The sequence below is a fragment of the Papio anubis genome, chromosome 9 (assembly GCF_008728515.1).
Source record: "Papio anubis isolate 15944 chromosome 9, Panubis1.0, whole genome shotgun sequence".
In the NCBI taxonomy this organism is placed as follows: domain Eukaryota; kingdom Metazoa; phylum Chordata; class Mammalia; order Primates; family Cercopithecidae; genus Papio; species Papio anubis.
This window is the reverse complement of record NC_044984.1, coordinates 46618866-46633852: the sequence shown is the minus strand read 5'-3', so window position 1 is coordinate 46633852 and position 14987 is coordinate 46618866. Positions and strand designations below refer to the sequence as shown.

At 56.0% G+C, this 14987-nt stretch overlaps 1 protein-coding gene across 1 annotated transcript in view; it reads left to right on the top strand.

Annotated features, from left to right (window-relative positions):
* Nucleotides 1-8790, top strand: part of FIGNL2 (fidgetin like 2) — a 29278-nt gene extending 20488 nt beyond the window's left edge. The window contains exon 2 of the mRNA XM_009180762.3: nucleotides 6111-8790. Coding sequence (XP_009179026.2) covers nucleotides 6122-8080 — 1959 coding nt within the window. The 5' untranslated portion in view covers nucleotides 6111-6121 and the 3' untranslated portion in view covers nucleotides 8081-8790. The remainder of the gene's footprint in view (nucleotides 1-6110) is intronic.
* Nucleotides 8791-14987: the final 6197 nt, after the last annotated feature.

The following is a 14987-nucleotide window of genomic DNA, read 5'->3' as shown; positions in this document are numbered from 1 at the left end:
CCTCACCCTGTACAAAATTTATTTCAGTGTTTCTAATGAGAAAGGAAGATTAGAGGTCTACCGATCTAAACCAATGGTCTCAATGGACAGATGAAGAAAGTGGAGCTTAGTGAGGTTAAGTGTCTTGGCCATGATCAGAGAGTGACAGCTCAGGGTGTTTGCTGCCCCAGGAAGCCAGGGTGGGCTGGGGGGATACCTACTGCCTGCATCGGGCCCTGTGCATGGAGAGCCTGTGGTCCTCAGGGATGGGAGAGGCACCCACAGGACCCGTGGGCAGCAGGACCACAGGGAAGATCGGTGCCTGAGTGTTCTGGCCGGCTGTGAAGGCTGAATCATCTCTCATGAACCTTGTAAGACTTCCTAAAAATGAGGGGAGGGGTTTTAGGAATGACTTTACTCTCCCATCCAGTAATTCTTTCCGTAACTATTGATTGCCTGTGAGTTTGAAGGACTGCGTCCTGTTGGTAGAGTCAAGCGGGGTTTCAGCTTCCTATGTGCACAGCAGCGCTTCACCTTCAAGGTCTGCAGAGAAACAGCTGCCTCAGGAACAAGACTGTGCTCCCCAAACCGGGCAGTTTCAGAGAGAGTGTTTTCTCTGTGCAGAGTTCCAGCTACCACCTGAGAAAGCCACAAAACCCAAATAAGGAACTTTGTGCCCAGCCCAGGGGTGTGTCTGGTTATCTGATGGCCTTTCACAGGGAAAGAGAGGCTCTACTTGGGCGTTTTACCGGGAGAGGACACAAATTCTCCTGTCTGGTCTGCAAGGTAAATACACAGCACTTGGGGGCGCAGCCACTGTTTCCACAGGCCCAGGAAGTGAGTGTTGGTGAGTGTAGGTGTGCAGTGTGGAATGGCCTCAGGCTCTTCTCTGGCTGTCAGAACAAAGGGCTGGGCCAGAAAGCCCTTGTAGGCAAGTGGTTCAGGGCCTGGGCTTTGAGTCCTATCTCCACTCTGTAACAGCCATGTGACCCTGAAGATGCGTTAATCTCTGTACCTCAGTCTCCTCATCTGTAGACTGGGGATGACAATAACAGTATTGATCTCAGAGCTGGTAGGAGGGCTGCATTAGAGATGTAAAACATAGAACAGGTTCTGTACCTATTGCCTGGGTTTTGGGGAAATGGCATGAGCTACTGGCCCATCATATTAGAACTGGAAGGAACCTCTTTTCACAGAACGTTCACCAAGTTTCCCCCAGCCCAAGGAGAAGTTACTTGTTTAGTTCACTCAGCAAGGTTGAAGCACTGCTTGGGTTCTGAATTTGTAATCTGTGCCCCACACTGGACTGTGTCCATTATATACATTATCTTTAAATCCTCACAGCCACTCAGAATGACATATGTTATGCCCTTTAACAAACGGAGAAATTGGCTGGGCACAGTGGCTCACCCTGTAATCCCAGCACTTTGGGAGGCTGAGGCAGACAGATCACTTGAGGAGTTTGAGATCAGCCTGGCCAACATGCCAAAACCCTGTCTCTACTTTAAAAAAAAAAACAAAAAAAACAAATACAAATGGGGAAATTGAGGTTCACTGAGGTCAGACAACTTGCCCAGGGTCACACAGTGTGTGTCTGGGACTGGATTCAAATTAGGTCTCTGGGACTCAAAGCCTATACTTTCCCCATGTCCTCAAGGCCTTTCCTCCCCTCCAGCAGCACTGATCACTGGAGTGTGACTTGTGAACCTGGACAGGAGACAGGGGGTCCCCGTCCTGGGGAGATCCTTCCTGAGGCTCCTGCGGGAGGCATACTGGTAGCCGGTCCAGGATCTCTGTGTCACAGCAAGAGGGCTGTAACTGGCCTGGGGGGCGAGGGCAGGGAGGCAGCATTTTCCACCTATAGTGGGCGAGGGGAGGAAGGCAAGGCCTGGCAGGCCTGGGTCTGTCAGGAAGCATCTAAGTGAGATCACACTTTAAACGTGTGTGTGCCAGGCACAGGCATGAACATATGCACATGTGCCTGCAGCTGCACACATCTGTACACATCCCTGGTGGTGTGCACATGCATGCTGGTGTGTATTCAGACTCACGTGAGACATCATTCTGAGCCTGTGTGCAGGTAAGGCAACCTTACCCACTGTTCTCAAACTTCTGCCCTCTTCCTGCCCTTAGGTTGGGGCTGGTCCTTGGGCAGCTGAGTTCTTTCTCTAGGAAGGGGTTAAAGGAAAATGTAGCACTACGGAACTAAGTTTAGCAGAAGTTGCTGACCTGGTGCCCTGCTTCCCCGATATATATATATATATATATTTTTTTTTTGAGATGGAGTTTCGCTCTTCTCACCCAGGCTGGAGTGCAATGGCACAATCTCAGCTTATTGCAACCTCTACCTCCCAGGTTCAAGTGATTCTCCTGTCTCAGCCTCCCAAGTAGCTGGGATTACAGGCGCCTGCCACCACGCCTGGCTAATTTTTTTTTTTTCTTTTTAGTAGAGATGTGGTGTCACTATGTTGGCTAGGCTGGTCTTGAACTCCTGACCTCAGGTGATCCACCCGCCTCAGCCTTGAAAAGTGCTGGGATTACAGGTGTAAGCCACCATACCTGGCCCCCTGTTAGATTATTGAAAGGATCTCTAGCAGATGCCATGTCACTGCATGTAGACAATGATGCCTTAAAGAAGGATGAAGAAGGGAAAAAGGGATGAGCTGGTAGCTAGTGGGGAACCCATGGTCAAGAGAGGTCATTTTGAAGATGAGAATGAATTAAGCTGACTGTGGGGAGGGACCCAGTACCTAGGAGGGATAATTGATGGGGCCAAGCACTGGGGCAGAGGGACCCTGAGGCCTTCTGGGTGCAAGATGGATACAGATGTAGATAAACATAAAAAGAGGGCTAGAGGTAAGGGAGATTTACCCAATGACTTCATTTTTTGCCCTGGCTAAAATGGGAGGAAATTTACCTGGAGTGGAAGGGCCAGTATCTGAAGATTGAGGATAGAGATCAGGTGGTCTAGGTAAGTGTCACGGACAAGGTCCCCTCTCTGGAAGGGCGAGAGGGGCTGAGCCGTGGAGTAGAGGAGACATCATGGGTATGCAGCTGGGAGGATGGGGTGGAAGATTGGAGGTGGCTTACTGGAGTCCAGTTTCCAAGGTGGAGCAGTTCTCAGTGACGGCCAGGGCCAGAGGATCTTCACTGGCGGGTGGAGGTTTCAGTGAGGATTGCTGAAGGCCAGGCCAGGGGCTGGTGAGAGGGAGCCTGGTCCAAAAGTCTAGGGAATGAGGGGCATCACTGATAGCTTTAGGAGCACAGAGGCTGGCAGTGGCAAAGGAGATGTGTGTGGACAAGTCCAGATCTGAGCCTTCTTCATGGTGTCTGTGCCTTTGGTGGGGAGGATGTCACTCTTTCCCCAGCTTGTCCAGTTTAATATGCTCAGGGTAAATGCTATCAAGGTCCAAATCTCTCTTTCCATATTAAGTAAGGAAACAAGGCACAGAAAATAGTAAATAGAAAAAAAAAAAAAAAAAAAAAACAAAACCAGATTTACACAATACTTGCATTTGTGTAACTTTTGTTCATTTTGAGGCAGAGTCTCGCCCTTGTCGCCCAAGCTGGAGTGCAGTGGTGCCATCTACTGCAACCTCCGCCTCCCGGGTTCAAGAGATTCTCCTGCCTCAGCATCTTGAGTAGCTGGGATTACAGGTGCCCACCATTACACCCGGCTAATTTTTGTATTTTTAGTACAGATGGGGTTTCACCATGTTGGCCAGGCTGGTCTTCAACTTCTGACCTCAGGGGATCCATCAGCCTCGGCCTCCCAAAGTGCTGGGATTACAGGCATGAGCCACTGAGCCCAGCCAATAACTTTGATGTTACCTCCTAAGACTCTGCAGCCAGAACAATTTGTGATTTTTGATGTTCCAGGAAATTACCCTCTTTCATACGAGGTAATGCCTCTGATCTTTGGAGATACTTCTCAGCAAGAGCTGGAGGGCTGCATATCTGCCCCCAAGGACCTCACACTCAGCTCTGTTAGTCTCTGCTCTCCCTTCTGCCCAGCGGCCAGCATCACCTCTCAAATGGGGGCAGGACAACCTCGAGAACTCACTTACCTTCTTTTTTAAGCTATACTTCTATGGCTCATGCCTTCCCTAGGGCAGTGGGGATGATAGTAAATAGCTTTATTTTCAAATGTCTTCTCCCATTGATGTCAGTCACAGCCACATTAAGTAAACAGCATCAACAGGGGTGGGGTGCTGTCAACAAGCTGCTGCTAGAAGGCCAGCTGTGGTTATCTTCACCTTCCTCTTCTACTATATACACCCACTTTCAAAGCTCTAGTGACCCAACATTTCTTGGTGTTCTCTACGGACTTGAAGTGTATGGTTATGTAGGTTGTGCACAACAGCCTTACTTCCAACAGGGCACAATTCACAATTCTAGTGCAGCAGACACTAAATTTATGAGCTTTCCAGAAGGTGGCAGTAAAGTGTCTTGAGGAAGGGAATATGGCACGTGAGCTAGCACAGCCCTGGCTTTCTGAAGGCACTGCACCCTGCACCTTTGAAGGTGCTGTTCTTGGGATCTGGGATGCCCTGCTCACTTTAGCCTGTCTGGTCGACTTGATCCCTCACTTTTCATGGTCCAGCAAAGGCACCACCTCCTTGGGAAGTTGCCCTGAGCCCCAGTGCCGTTGGCACATACCTCTATTTTCTCACTTCACAGAGGCCATTGTTTACCTACCTGTCTTCTCTACCTGGCTGAACCATCCTGTTCACCTTTCAATCTTCCCCCATGCCTAGCAAAACATTTGGGATTTGCTCCATAAAAATCCATTAAAGAAAGAATACTGAACCTATGAGAATATGTGAACCTGCTAAGAAACTTATCAGAAGCTTAGTTTTGAGAAATCATCATCGGCATCAGCTGTCACTGGGTGTGCCATGGGCCTCTTAGTCTTTGAGATATTTTATCAGGCTGGCCCACAGGAGCCCTGTGCCTGGGTAGAGCCATTCCGCAAGCCCCGGATCCCCTTTAACAGAGTGTTTGGCTCATGCTGGGAGGTGCTAAGGGACAGTGTCAGGAACAGCCATGGAACATCTCTGCTGTATTTACAGCATGGATGGCAAGAAGGACATTGTTTATTACATCTCACAGGTCTTCCTGAGGACTACGAAAAAAAGTTCTATGATCTCTAAGACAGGAACACTTTTGCTTTGAGTAATGGTGTTTTTTTTACTTTGCAGTGAGTCTGATTACCTCTCCCTATTTGGCTACTGGGAAGCTCAGAGACAAATTTATGGTTCACATCCTATGATGTGCATTGTTGTGTAATAACTTTCTCCCGTTTTCTCCAGCATATGACCTATTTGTTCTATATATTTTTGTACTGTGGTGAGACCTATTGGGAATAAAGCAGGTAGCAGCACCTGCCCCAGGCACACAGCCATTACATGCAGCTGGGTCTGGGATCCACGTGCTCTCACTTCATCAGGCAGAAGCCAAAACCAAGTGGGAAGGAAATGAATGCTCTGGGTCAGCCACTGAGGTTTCCCATGGATAAGGCAGTGCCACACACGACAGCATCTCTGACCTCAGGCCCAGAAGGGGCCTTGGAATCTCAGGAAAGGCTGAGGTGAACAGAGCACTTAGGAATAACAAACTTCTGGGTCACTAGGCCGCGGACTCTGGGCAGGCCTCATACATCTCTTTACGTAACCCTGGTGCCTCTGTAGTGGCCAGCACATGGTGGGTGACAAACATCTCTTACCGAGCGAGCTTCACTTGAATGTGACTATTCCGAGGGCTGGGGTGTCCCACCCATTGTCCGATCCTTCATTAGAAAGTAAGGATCACGTGTCCTACAGAGGACATGGCTGGAGTGGCCAGGACAAAGATAATGACCATTGCCTACAAGGTGAAGTGAGGGCGAGCCACATCGTTTCCAGACCCCTTTGGGCGCTGAGGAAAACATTTTCAGACAACTTTAATCCTGAGACATAAGGAGTTTATTTGGTGCCTGGAGGGAGGGCCCCAGGACAGTGGGGCGGTAGGTGGTGGATGCCGGAAGCCCAGCCTGTCCAAGCCGCAGTCTAGGAGGACTGTCTATGGCTAGCAGTGGCCCGCTGGGTCCTCGGTGGCTAGACCTCACCAGCCCTCCTATTTCTTGCCCGCAGCTCTGTTGAAGATGCACTGGACACCGGAACACGCCCAGCCCCTCAACCAGTGGCCAGAGCAGCACCTGGATGTCTCCTCCACTACCCCGTCGCCGGCCCACAAGTTGGAGTTGCCCCCTGGGGGTCGCCAACGCTGCCACTACGCTTGGGCACACGACGACATCTCCGCCCTCACTGCCTCCAACCTCCTAAAGCGCTATGCAGAGAAATACTCTGGGGTCTTGGACTCTCCCTACGAGCGTCCGGCCCTGGGCGGGTACAGCGACGCCTCATTCCTCAACGGCGCCAAAGGGGACCCCGAGCCCTGGCCAGGGCAGGAGCCACCCTACCCTTTGGCCTCACTCCACGAGGGCCTCCCAGGAACCAAGTCGGGCGGTGGGGGCAGTTCCGGGGCCCTAGGCGGCTCCCCGGTTTTAGCCGGGAACCTCCCTGAACCCCTCTACGCCGGCAATGCGTGCGGGGGCCCGTCGGCAGCGCCCGAGTACGCGGCGGGCTACGGCGGGGGGTACCTGGCGCCGGGTTACTGCGCGCAGACGGGTGCCGCGCTGCCCCCGCCGGCCCCGGCCGCGCTTCTGCAGCCCCCGCCGCCGCCCGGGTACGGGCCCTCAGCGCCGCTGTACAACTATCCCGCAGGGGGCTACGCGGCGCAACCCGGCTACGGCGCGCTCCCACCGCCCCCAGGCCCACCCCCGGCCCCCTACCTGACCCCGGGCTTGCCCGCGCCCACGCCCCTGCCAGCGCCGGCGCCGCCCACAGCCTATGGCTTCCCCACGGCCGCGCCGGGTGCCGAGTCCGGGCTGTCGCTGAAGCGCAAGGCCGCCGACGAGGGGCCCGAGGGCCGCTACCGCAAGTACGCTTACGAGCCCAAGGCCCCCGCGGCTGACGGGGCCTCCTACCCCGCCGCCGACAACGGCGAGTGTCGGGGCAACGGGTTCCGGGCCAAGCCGCCGGGAGCCGCGGTGGAGGCGTCAGGCAAGTACGGTGCCGGCGTCCCCCTCAAGGTCCTGGGCTCCCCCGTCTACGGCCCGCAACTGGAGCCCTTTGAAAAGTTCCCGGAGCGGGCCCCGGCTCCTCGTGGGGGATTCGCCGTGCCGTCGGGGGAGCCTCCCAAAGGCGTGGACCCTGGGGCCCTGGAGCTGGTGACGAGCAAGATGGTGGACTGCGGGCCCCCCGTACAGTGGGCGGATGTGGCGGGCCAGGGTGCGCTCAAGGCGGCGCTGGAGGAGGAGTTGGTGTGGCCCCTACTCAGGCCGCCCGCCTATCCCGGCAGCCTGCGCCCGCCGCGGACCGTTCTGCTCTTCGGGCCGAGGGGCTCGGGCAAAGCGCTGCTGGGCCGCTGCCTCGCCACGCAGCTGGGTGCTACGCTGTTGCGCCTGCGCGGCGCGACCCTAGCTGCGCCCGGCGCCGCCGAGGGCGCGCGCCTCCTCCAGGCTGCTTTCGCGGCCGCGCGCTGCCGCCCACCCTCCGTACTCCTCATCAGCGAGCTGGATGCGCTGCTTCCCTCCCGGGACGACAGCGCGGCGGCAGGGGGCGCGCTGCAGGTGCCGCTCCTAGCTTGCCTGGACGGGGGCTGCGGCGCGGGGGCTGACGGCGTGCTGGTTGTGGGCACCACCTCGCGGCCCGCGGCTCTAGACGAGGCGACCCGCCGGCGCTTCTCTCTCCGCTTCTACGTGGCGCTGCCAGACAGTCCGGCCCGCGGGCAGATCCTGCAGCGGGCGCTGGCCCAGCAGGGCTGCGCGCTCAGTGAGCGGGAACTGGCGGCGCTGGTGCAGGGCACGCAGGGCTTCTCTGGGGGCGAGCTAGGGCAGCTGTGCCAGCAGGCGGCGGCCGGGGCGGGCCTCCCGGGGCTGCAGCGCCCCCTCTCCTACAAGGACTTGGAGGCAGCGTTGTCCAAAATGGGCCCTAGGGCCTCCGCCAAGGAACTGGACTCGTTCGTGGAGTGGGACAAAATGTACGGCTCCGGACACTGACGGCGCGCGGTGGAGGCCGCGGGAGCCGCCGTCCCTCCGTCCCCGCCGCCTCCGCGTGGGAGGGATGTCGCTGACTAAACCCGGCTGGCAGGGGCCAGAGTGGTGAATGTGGGATGGAGGACAGGAGGGGGTCTGCTGGTGGATTTTTTTTTTTTTTCGTGGTAAGGAAAATGCTTCTGCCAGGCAGATAGATGCCATATGCGCCGTGTACTCAGGTTTTTCCTATTTATTGTGGACTGGAAGCTCGCCATCTCCGCCCGGCGGACCGGGCAGATCCGGCATGGGCTGGCACCCGGGGCCTTAGGAACTCCTGCTCTCTTGCCACAACGCTTTTGTCTCCTCGCTATCTGAATGGCACCCTCCTTCTCCCTCACTATCTCCATCCCATTCTCTGCATTCTCTTGGTTTTCTCTCCCTTTTGCTTTGTCGCTGACAGCCCTCCCCCCAATGCTGGCCCTGTTTCTCTCCTGCCCCTCCCTCCCCAGCTCTCCCTCCCTCACCCTCTGTGCTTCTGTCTCCATCCCTGGCTTTCCAGCGTCCCTCGCCTTTTGGTCCCTGAGCTTTAATGCCTCTCCATGCCTTCTGTTCTTACTTGGACTGCAGTGGCTCTTTGCAGGAGCTCTGGAGGCCCATGGGCTGAGGAGGAGGGGAGGAGGGTTACCCCTGTACCCATCTGAAACCTAGGGTCTAGGGGGATCAAGGAAAAAAACCCTAAAGAAGGGGAGTTTTTGTTTGTTTTTGAGGGGAGATCCCAGAAATGTAGCTTGTTTCATATTTTAGGCTTATTTTTGTAAAATGTGTAGAATTTGCTGTTTTTCTTTTTCTTTTGACAACTCAGGAAGAAACTGACCTCAGAAAGAATGTTAGACTTTGGCTGCTCTCCTGTGTGCCCCTCACACCTGTTCTCCCCCACCCCAACCCTCCCACTCCATCCAGGGGAGCACATTCTCCCAGACACTCAAAAAATGAGACTTATGGGGAAGGGGAGAGGAAGACCCAGAGGCCTCAGTGAAACCCCAGCTAATCCTGGTCAGAAGCAGAATGTATTCCTAAGGGCTTCCTCCCCAGGGTCTGAGGCCTAGGCATGAATGTGGGGTTTGAGAGAGGGGAGGCTTTATTTCTCTCCTGCCGCTCCCCACCCCCTGCCCCACCCAACCCCTCCGCTGAGTGTTTTCTGTGAAGGGCTATCCAGAGTTAGGCTGCGCTTGCCCAATTCGTTCCCAAGACCCAGAAAGTAGGCTGGGAGGGCCCAAATGGGAAGGTGACCTAAGCAGAAAGTCTCCAGAAAGGTCACGTCCCCTGGCCCTGCCTTGGCAGAAGTCCCCGGTGACTGGGGAGGATTCCATCTGGGTAGACAGTCTGGCCACAAAATCAGCTACTGGACCTCAGCCTCCTCTGTTGGAGGCTCTGAGAAGGAGTGAGCATCCCTTACTTGGGGGGCTCTGTGAGAAAATGTGTCTCCCCCCTTCCCCCGGAGTCCTAGGTCTGGAGCTCCAGGGCTGGGAGAGGGTGAGGGAGATGGGCAGGGATGTTTTCTCTGACCTTGGGGGCTTAGTCTTAGTCCTGCCCGAACTTTCCACTAGGTTTGGAACCCTACCGAGAACCATATTTCTCTCCTTCCCACCAATTTTACCTTGATGAGGCTTTAGCAGTTTGCTCCCACCACCCCCAGCCCATTTCATAACTCTGATCTTTGTCCAAAGCAGGGGGCACGCCCCGCCCCACCACTTTTTCTCTCTCCCACCTCAGTCTCCCTTCCAGTTCCCTGCCTGCCTGTGCATTTCCTAGAGTCTACTGCCTCCCCTCCTGGCTGGAAGGGTGTCTGTGGGGGACCTTTCAGGGGCCCTGGCACCCAGGGCCTGTGCTGGCCTAGGAGTGCTGACTGGAAGGCTGCTCTGCTTCCCCCCGACCCCCTGTCGCTTTCTGACCCCCTCTTTGGAGCCAGCCGCCCGCAGGGCTTTGGTGCCTCAGAAGCAGTGGGCTGCAGGGTCACAGCTGCAGGCTGCAAAAGACCCTCGGAGGGAGCATGGAGTGAGGGGTTCTCTCTCAGGTGTGTATGTATAGGGGGGTGGGGGGATGGAGGGTGTCAGGGAAGTTGGGGTGGGATCCCAGCCTTCCCTTCAAGAGGCAGGGAGTTCTGAGAGGTGGAGTCCCCACTGCTTCCTCTACTAGGCTTCTGTTCCCCAGGCTTGGGGAGCTTTGCACAAGGAGACTGCCCCCAGCCTAGTGGCATCTACCTCATGGGCTCTGGGGTGGGTAGGGGAAGGGCCGGTCCAGCTCTGGTAATGTTGAGGGGGAGGCATACCAAAGAATCCAGGGGCAGGGAGTGGGGAGGGTGACTTCCGAGCTGGCCTCTCCCCTTCCTCTACCCAGACTGGGGCTGGGATCCTCTCCTCCCACTGTAACCATTTCTACCTCATTTTGCTGCGTGTTGTACATGGACGTATTTAGCTCCTGTCTGACGATGCTCTGCAGTTGTGGTCTGTCTACCTCAGAAGAGACTGTATTTTAAAAGAAAGTATTACACAGTATTAAAGCGATGACATGTGGTTTGCAGAAGATTTCTTGGGAGCAGTGGGATGTGGGAGCCCTCTGGGAGATGTCTGGACACCCAGGTCTGCCGGTGCTCTGGGCGGGGTGTTCCTAGTCCCTTAGTAACAAGGAGCAAGGACTCCTGTGACTCACTGTGATACAGCGAGTACCTACAGGAATGGGCACTGAGGCTATGGGGGAGAAGCCATGGGTAAGGGGCCTTCCTGCCGTTCTGAGCTCTGACACACAACTGTGGGGCAGGCTCATCGTATCCCCAGAGCCACAAAATAGGGGGGCAAGGAAGGGCTCACATGTTTGTTGAATGAGTGAACGAATGAATGCATGGAGGAAGGGGGGTGCTGAAGAGAGGGAGGGGCCATCCAGAACCTGCAGCAGCCTTCATTGAATAGAGCTAGGGTTATACTTGTATTCCGTTCTCAGTGGAGATAAAGTGGGCGGAGGGCGGGGTGTGGAGACGGCCGAGTTCCAGTGTTTCAGGTCACGTGGTGTCCTTTGTCTACCATCCCCCCATCCATCAGTCCCCTAACTCTATCTGTGACAGCTCATCATAAACTGGGAGACTAAACAACCTAGGAAGAAACACTTGCTGAAAAAGCTCTGTAGAGATGCCCATGAGGGATTTGGACCCACAACTCCTAGGTCCTTGAATACTCTAGGCAAGACTGTTGAGCATGCGCAAGAGCACAGGGGAGTGGTGCACCCGGGCTCCCTGCTGTGGCTCACTGCGCACATACAGGAGGCAGAGTGAGCACCAGGGAGACCCTGCAAAGCAAAGAGGACACGAATGTGAGTGTGCCTGGAGGTGGGGGCTCTAAGGCACTGCCTCAGAGTCCATTACCACAAGCCTCTCAGCCCTTGGAGGTCCAGACCCACCTGGCCCCACTCCTCTATTTTGCACCTTACTGTGTGCAACATTGGGCCTGGCACTGAGGATACAGAGGGGTCAAGCACAGCTGCTATTCTTGGAGCCCATGTCTAGGTGGGAAAAGCTCAGATATCGATCATTTAAAAATGCAACTGGATAAAGCTACTGGGGGTGAGGGACTACATCAAATTAGCCTTTATATTCATACGCCTAGTGCAATTATCTGGTACACAGAAGACATTGAATAGATGTTTGTTGAATAAGTCCTCTAATTTCCAGATGAGTGCCCTGGTGGAGGATGCACAGGTTATCTTAAGAATGCCAAAAAATGGCTGGGGGTATGGTGGCTTATGTCTGTAATCACAGTACTTTGGGAGGCCAGGGTGGATGGATCACTTGAGGTCAGGAGTTCGAGACCAGCCTGGCCAACATGGTGAAACCCAGTCTCTACTAAAAATACAAAAATTAGCTGGGCGTGGTGGTGTGTGCCTGTAGTCCAAGCTACTTGGGAGGTTGAGGCACAAGAATTACTTGAACCTGGGAGGCAGAGGTTGCAGTGCGCCAAGATCATGCTGCTGCACTCCAGCTTGGGTGACAGAGGGAGACTCTGATTCAAAACAAAACAAAACACAAACAGAAAGAACGTCCAGAAAAGATCCTGACTTGTGGTGGTCTTGGTGGGGTATCAGGAAAACTTCCTACATGGGAGGGGAGGGGGATAGTTGGGCAAAGTATGGAGGCTGGAAACTGTATCTTACGTGCTGTGCCACGAGCCTTGATGTGTTACAAGATAGTGAGGGCAGGAATCGGAGGAGTGAGGCTGGAGGAGTCAGCAGGGACCTCACCATGGAGGGCCTTCCTTGCCCTGTTAGGAGCTGGGGCTCCATGATGAAGCCTTTGTGGGAGTTTAGGGGACTGAAGACAGCACTGATTTGCAAGTTAAGAATTCACACAGTGGCCCTGCATGGTGGCTCATGCCTGTAATCCTTGTACATTGGGAGGCTGAAGCAGGAGGATCCCTTGAGCCCAGGAGTTTGAGACCAGCCTGGGCAACAGAGGGAGAACCTGTCTCTTAAAAAAACAAAAAATACACACATTGACTCAACAAATCTTTACTGAACACTTTATTATGCTCTAGTTGCCATGGGGACAATGTATGGACCTTGCAGTCTAGTGGGGGAGACAGTACACAGGCCCAGCTGCAGTGTGCTGTGGGGCAGACAGGAGGAGTCCCTAATGGGGACACCACTAAGGGGTGTGACTCAGAGTCAGGGAGGGCTTCCCAAAGGCGCCTGACAGCAGGAGGAGTGCAGGCCGCGATCAGGAGAGCCAGAGCCAAGCTTCCTTGGGGGAAATGGAGTAAGTGCAGGTAGGCAGGGCCCCAGTGTGTGGGGGCAGTGATGGGGGCTGGAGGACTAGCAAGAGAGGAGGAGGGTTTGGACTCGCACTGGAGTGGCGGAATGGGATGATGGATTCATTTAATAAATACTAAACGTTAGTATTTGGTAGACAAAAAGAGAATTTAGGAATTGAGGCCAGGCACGGTGGCTCATTCCTGTAATCCCAGCACTTTGGGAGGTGGTGGCAGAGGCGGAGGCTGGAGTTGGAGACCATCCTGGGCAACATAGCAAGACCCCCATCTGCACAAAAAGAAAAGAAAAAAAGAGAATGTAGGAATTGATTGAATATCGAGGTTAATGGAGAGCAAGGGGTCTAGGGATTCTGGTAAAGAGGGGAGGGGTTAGGGAGTACATGAATTAGAAGAGATGTTGGTAACTTGTTCAGTTTGAGGTATTAGTGGGTACTAGGAGGCCTAGGGCAGGAGCTACAATGTAAAGGCCCAGAATCCTAGCCTCCTGGGGGGCTGAGAACTCCCTTCCTGGGTTGCAAGCCCTCTTATCCCAGTTCGTGAGACCCTCCAACAAGTGCCATGTCTGAGTCCCTGTCTCCGTCGCTGGGTGTTGGCAGCCCCCTCGTCCCCAATGCCCTCCTCCACTTGGCTTCCCGGGTGTTCGGAGCCTCCTCCCTCCCACAATCCGCAGGCGTTCGGAACCCCTCCCCCACCGCTCACTGGGGGCGCTCGGAGCCCGTCCCCGTCCCTACACAGTCCTCGGTCCCTGGTTCCCGCTAGGGATGGAGGCGCGGACTCCGGCGGGCGCCTTCGTCCTGGCGCTCTGGGTTTGGGCGTGGGCTCCGGCAGGGGCCGTGGACGCTATGGGCCCTCACGCAGCCGTCCGTCTGGCCGAACTGCTGACCCCGGAGGAGTGCGGCCATTTCCGGTCGCTCCTGGAGGCGCCCGAGCCCGACGTGGAGGGCGAGTTGTCCCGGCTTTCTGAGGACCGGCTGGCGCGGCCCGAGCCGCTCAACACCACGTCGGGGTCTCCGAGCCCGCGGCGGCGGCGGAGAGAGGCTGCCGAGGACCCGGCAGGCGGGGCAGCCGGGCCTGGAGAGGTGTCCGACGGCTGCCGGGAGGCCCTGGCGGCCTGGCTGGCCCCCCAGGCCGCGTCCCTGTCCTGGGACCGCCTGGCCCGGGCCCTGCGGCGCAGCGGCCGCCCTGACGTGGCGAGGGAGCTGGGCAAGAACCTCCACCAGCAGGCGACGCTGCAGCTGCGCAAGTTCGGGCAGCGCTTCCTGCAGCAGCCCAGCGGCGCCGCCCGCGCTGCCCTTGCCCCGGCCCTGCGCCCCCGGCGTGCCGCGGTTTCAGCGCGGGACTGGGACGCCCTGGAGCTGATTGTGGAGCGCCTGCCGCAGCCCCTGTATGAGCGGAGCCCCATGGGTTGGGCGGGGCCGCTGGCGCTCGGCCTCCTCACCGGTTTCGTGGGGGCGCTGGGCACCGGGGCGCTGCTCGTCCTGCTCACGCTGTGGATCACCGGAGGCGACGGCGACGAGGCGTGGCCCGGCAGCCCCAGCCCGCTCGTCACGGTGCAGGGCTGTTGGGAAACAAAGCCACTCCTTCCTAAAGAGCGGGGCGCACCCCCAGGAGCCTGGGCTGCAAATGGGCCAGATTCTCCCTCACCTCACAGTGCCCCTGCCCTCAGCTGTAAAATGGGAGCCCAGTCTTGGGAGAGTGGTGCTTTGGACGGTTTATAAACGTTATGAAATACCGAAAGGGCAGAGTTTGTTAATTCGATGGAAAGGAGCAGCAAAACTCGTGGGACTGCCGGTGGAAGAGGGGCTCAGGTACCAGGCCCCAGGGTGGCAGGTGCACCAACCAATTCTTGTCAGCTTAGTGTTTTTTTTTTTTTTTTTTTTAAAGATGGAGCCTCGCTCTGTCGCCCAGGCTGGAGGGCAGTGGTGTGATCTCTGCTCACTGCAACCTCCGCCTCCCGGGTTCAAGGATTCAAGCGATTCTCCTGTCTCAGCCTCCTGAGTAGCTGGGAATACAGGCGTGCGCAACCACGCCCCATTAATTTTTGTGTTTTTAGTAGAGACGGTGTTTCGCCTTGTTGGCCAAGCTGGTCTCCAACTCTTGGGCTCAAGTGATCCACC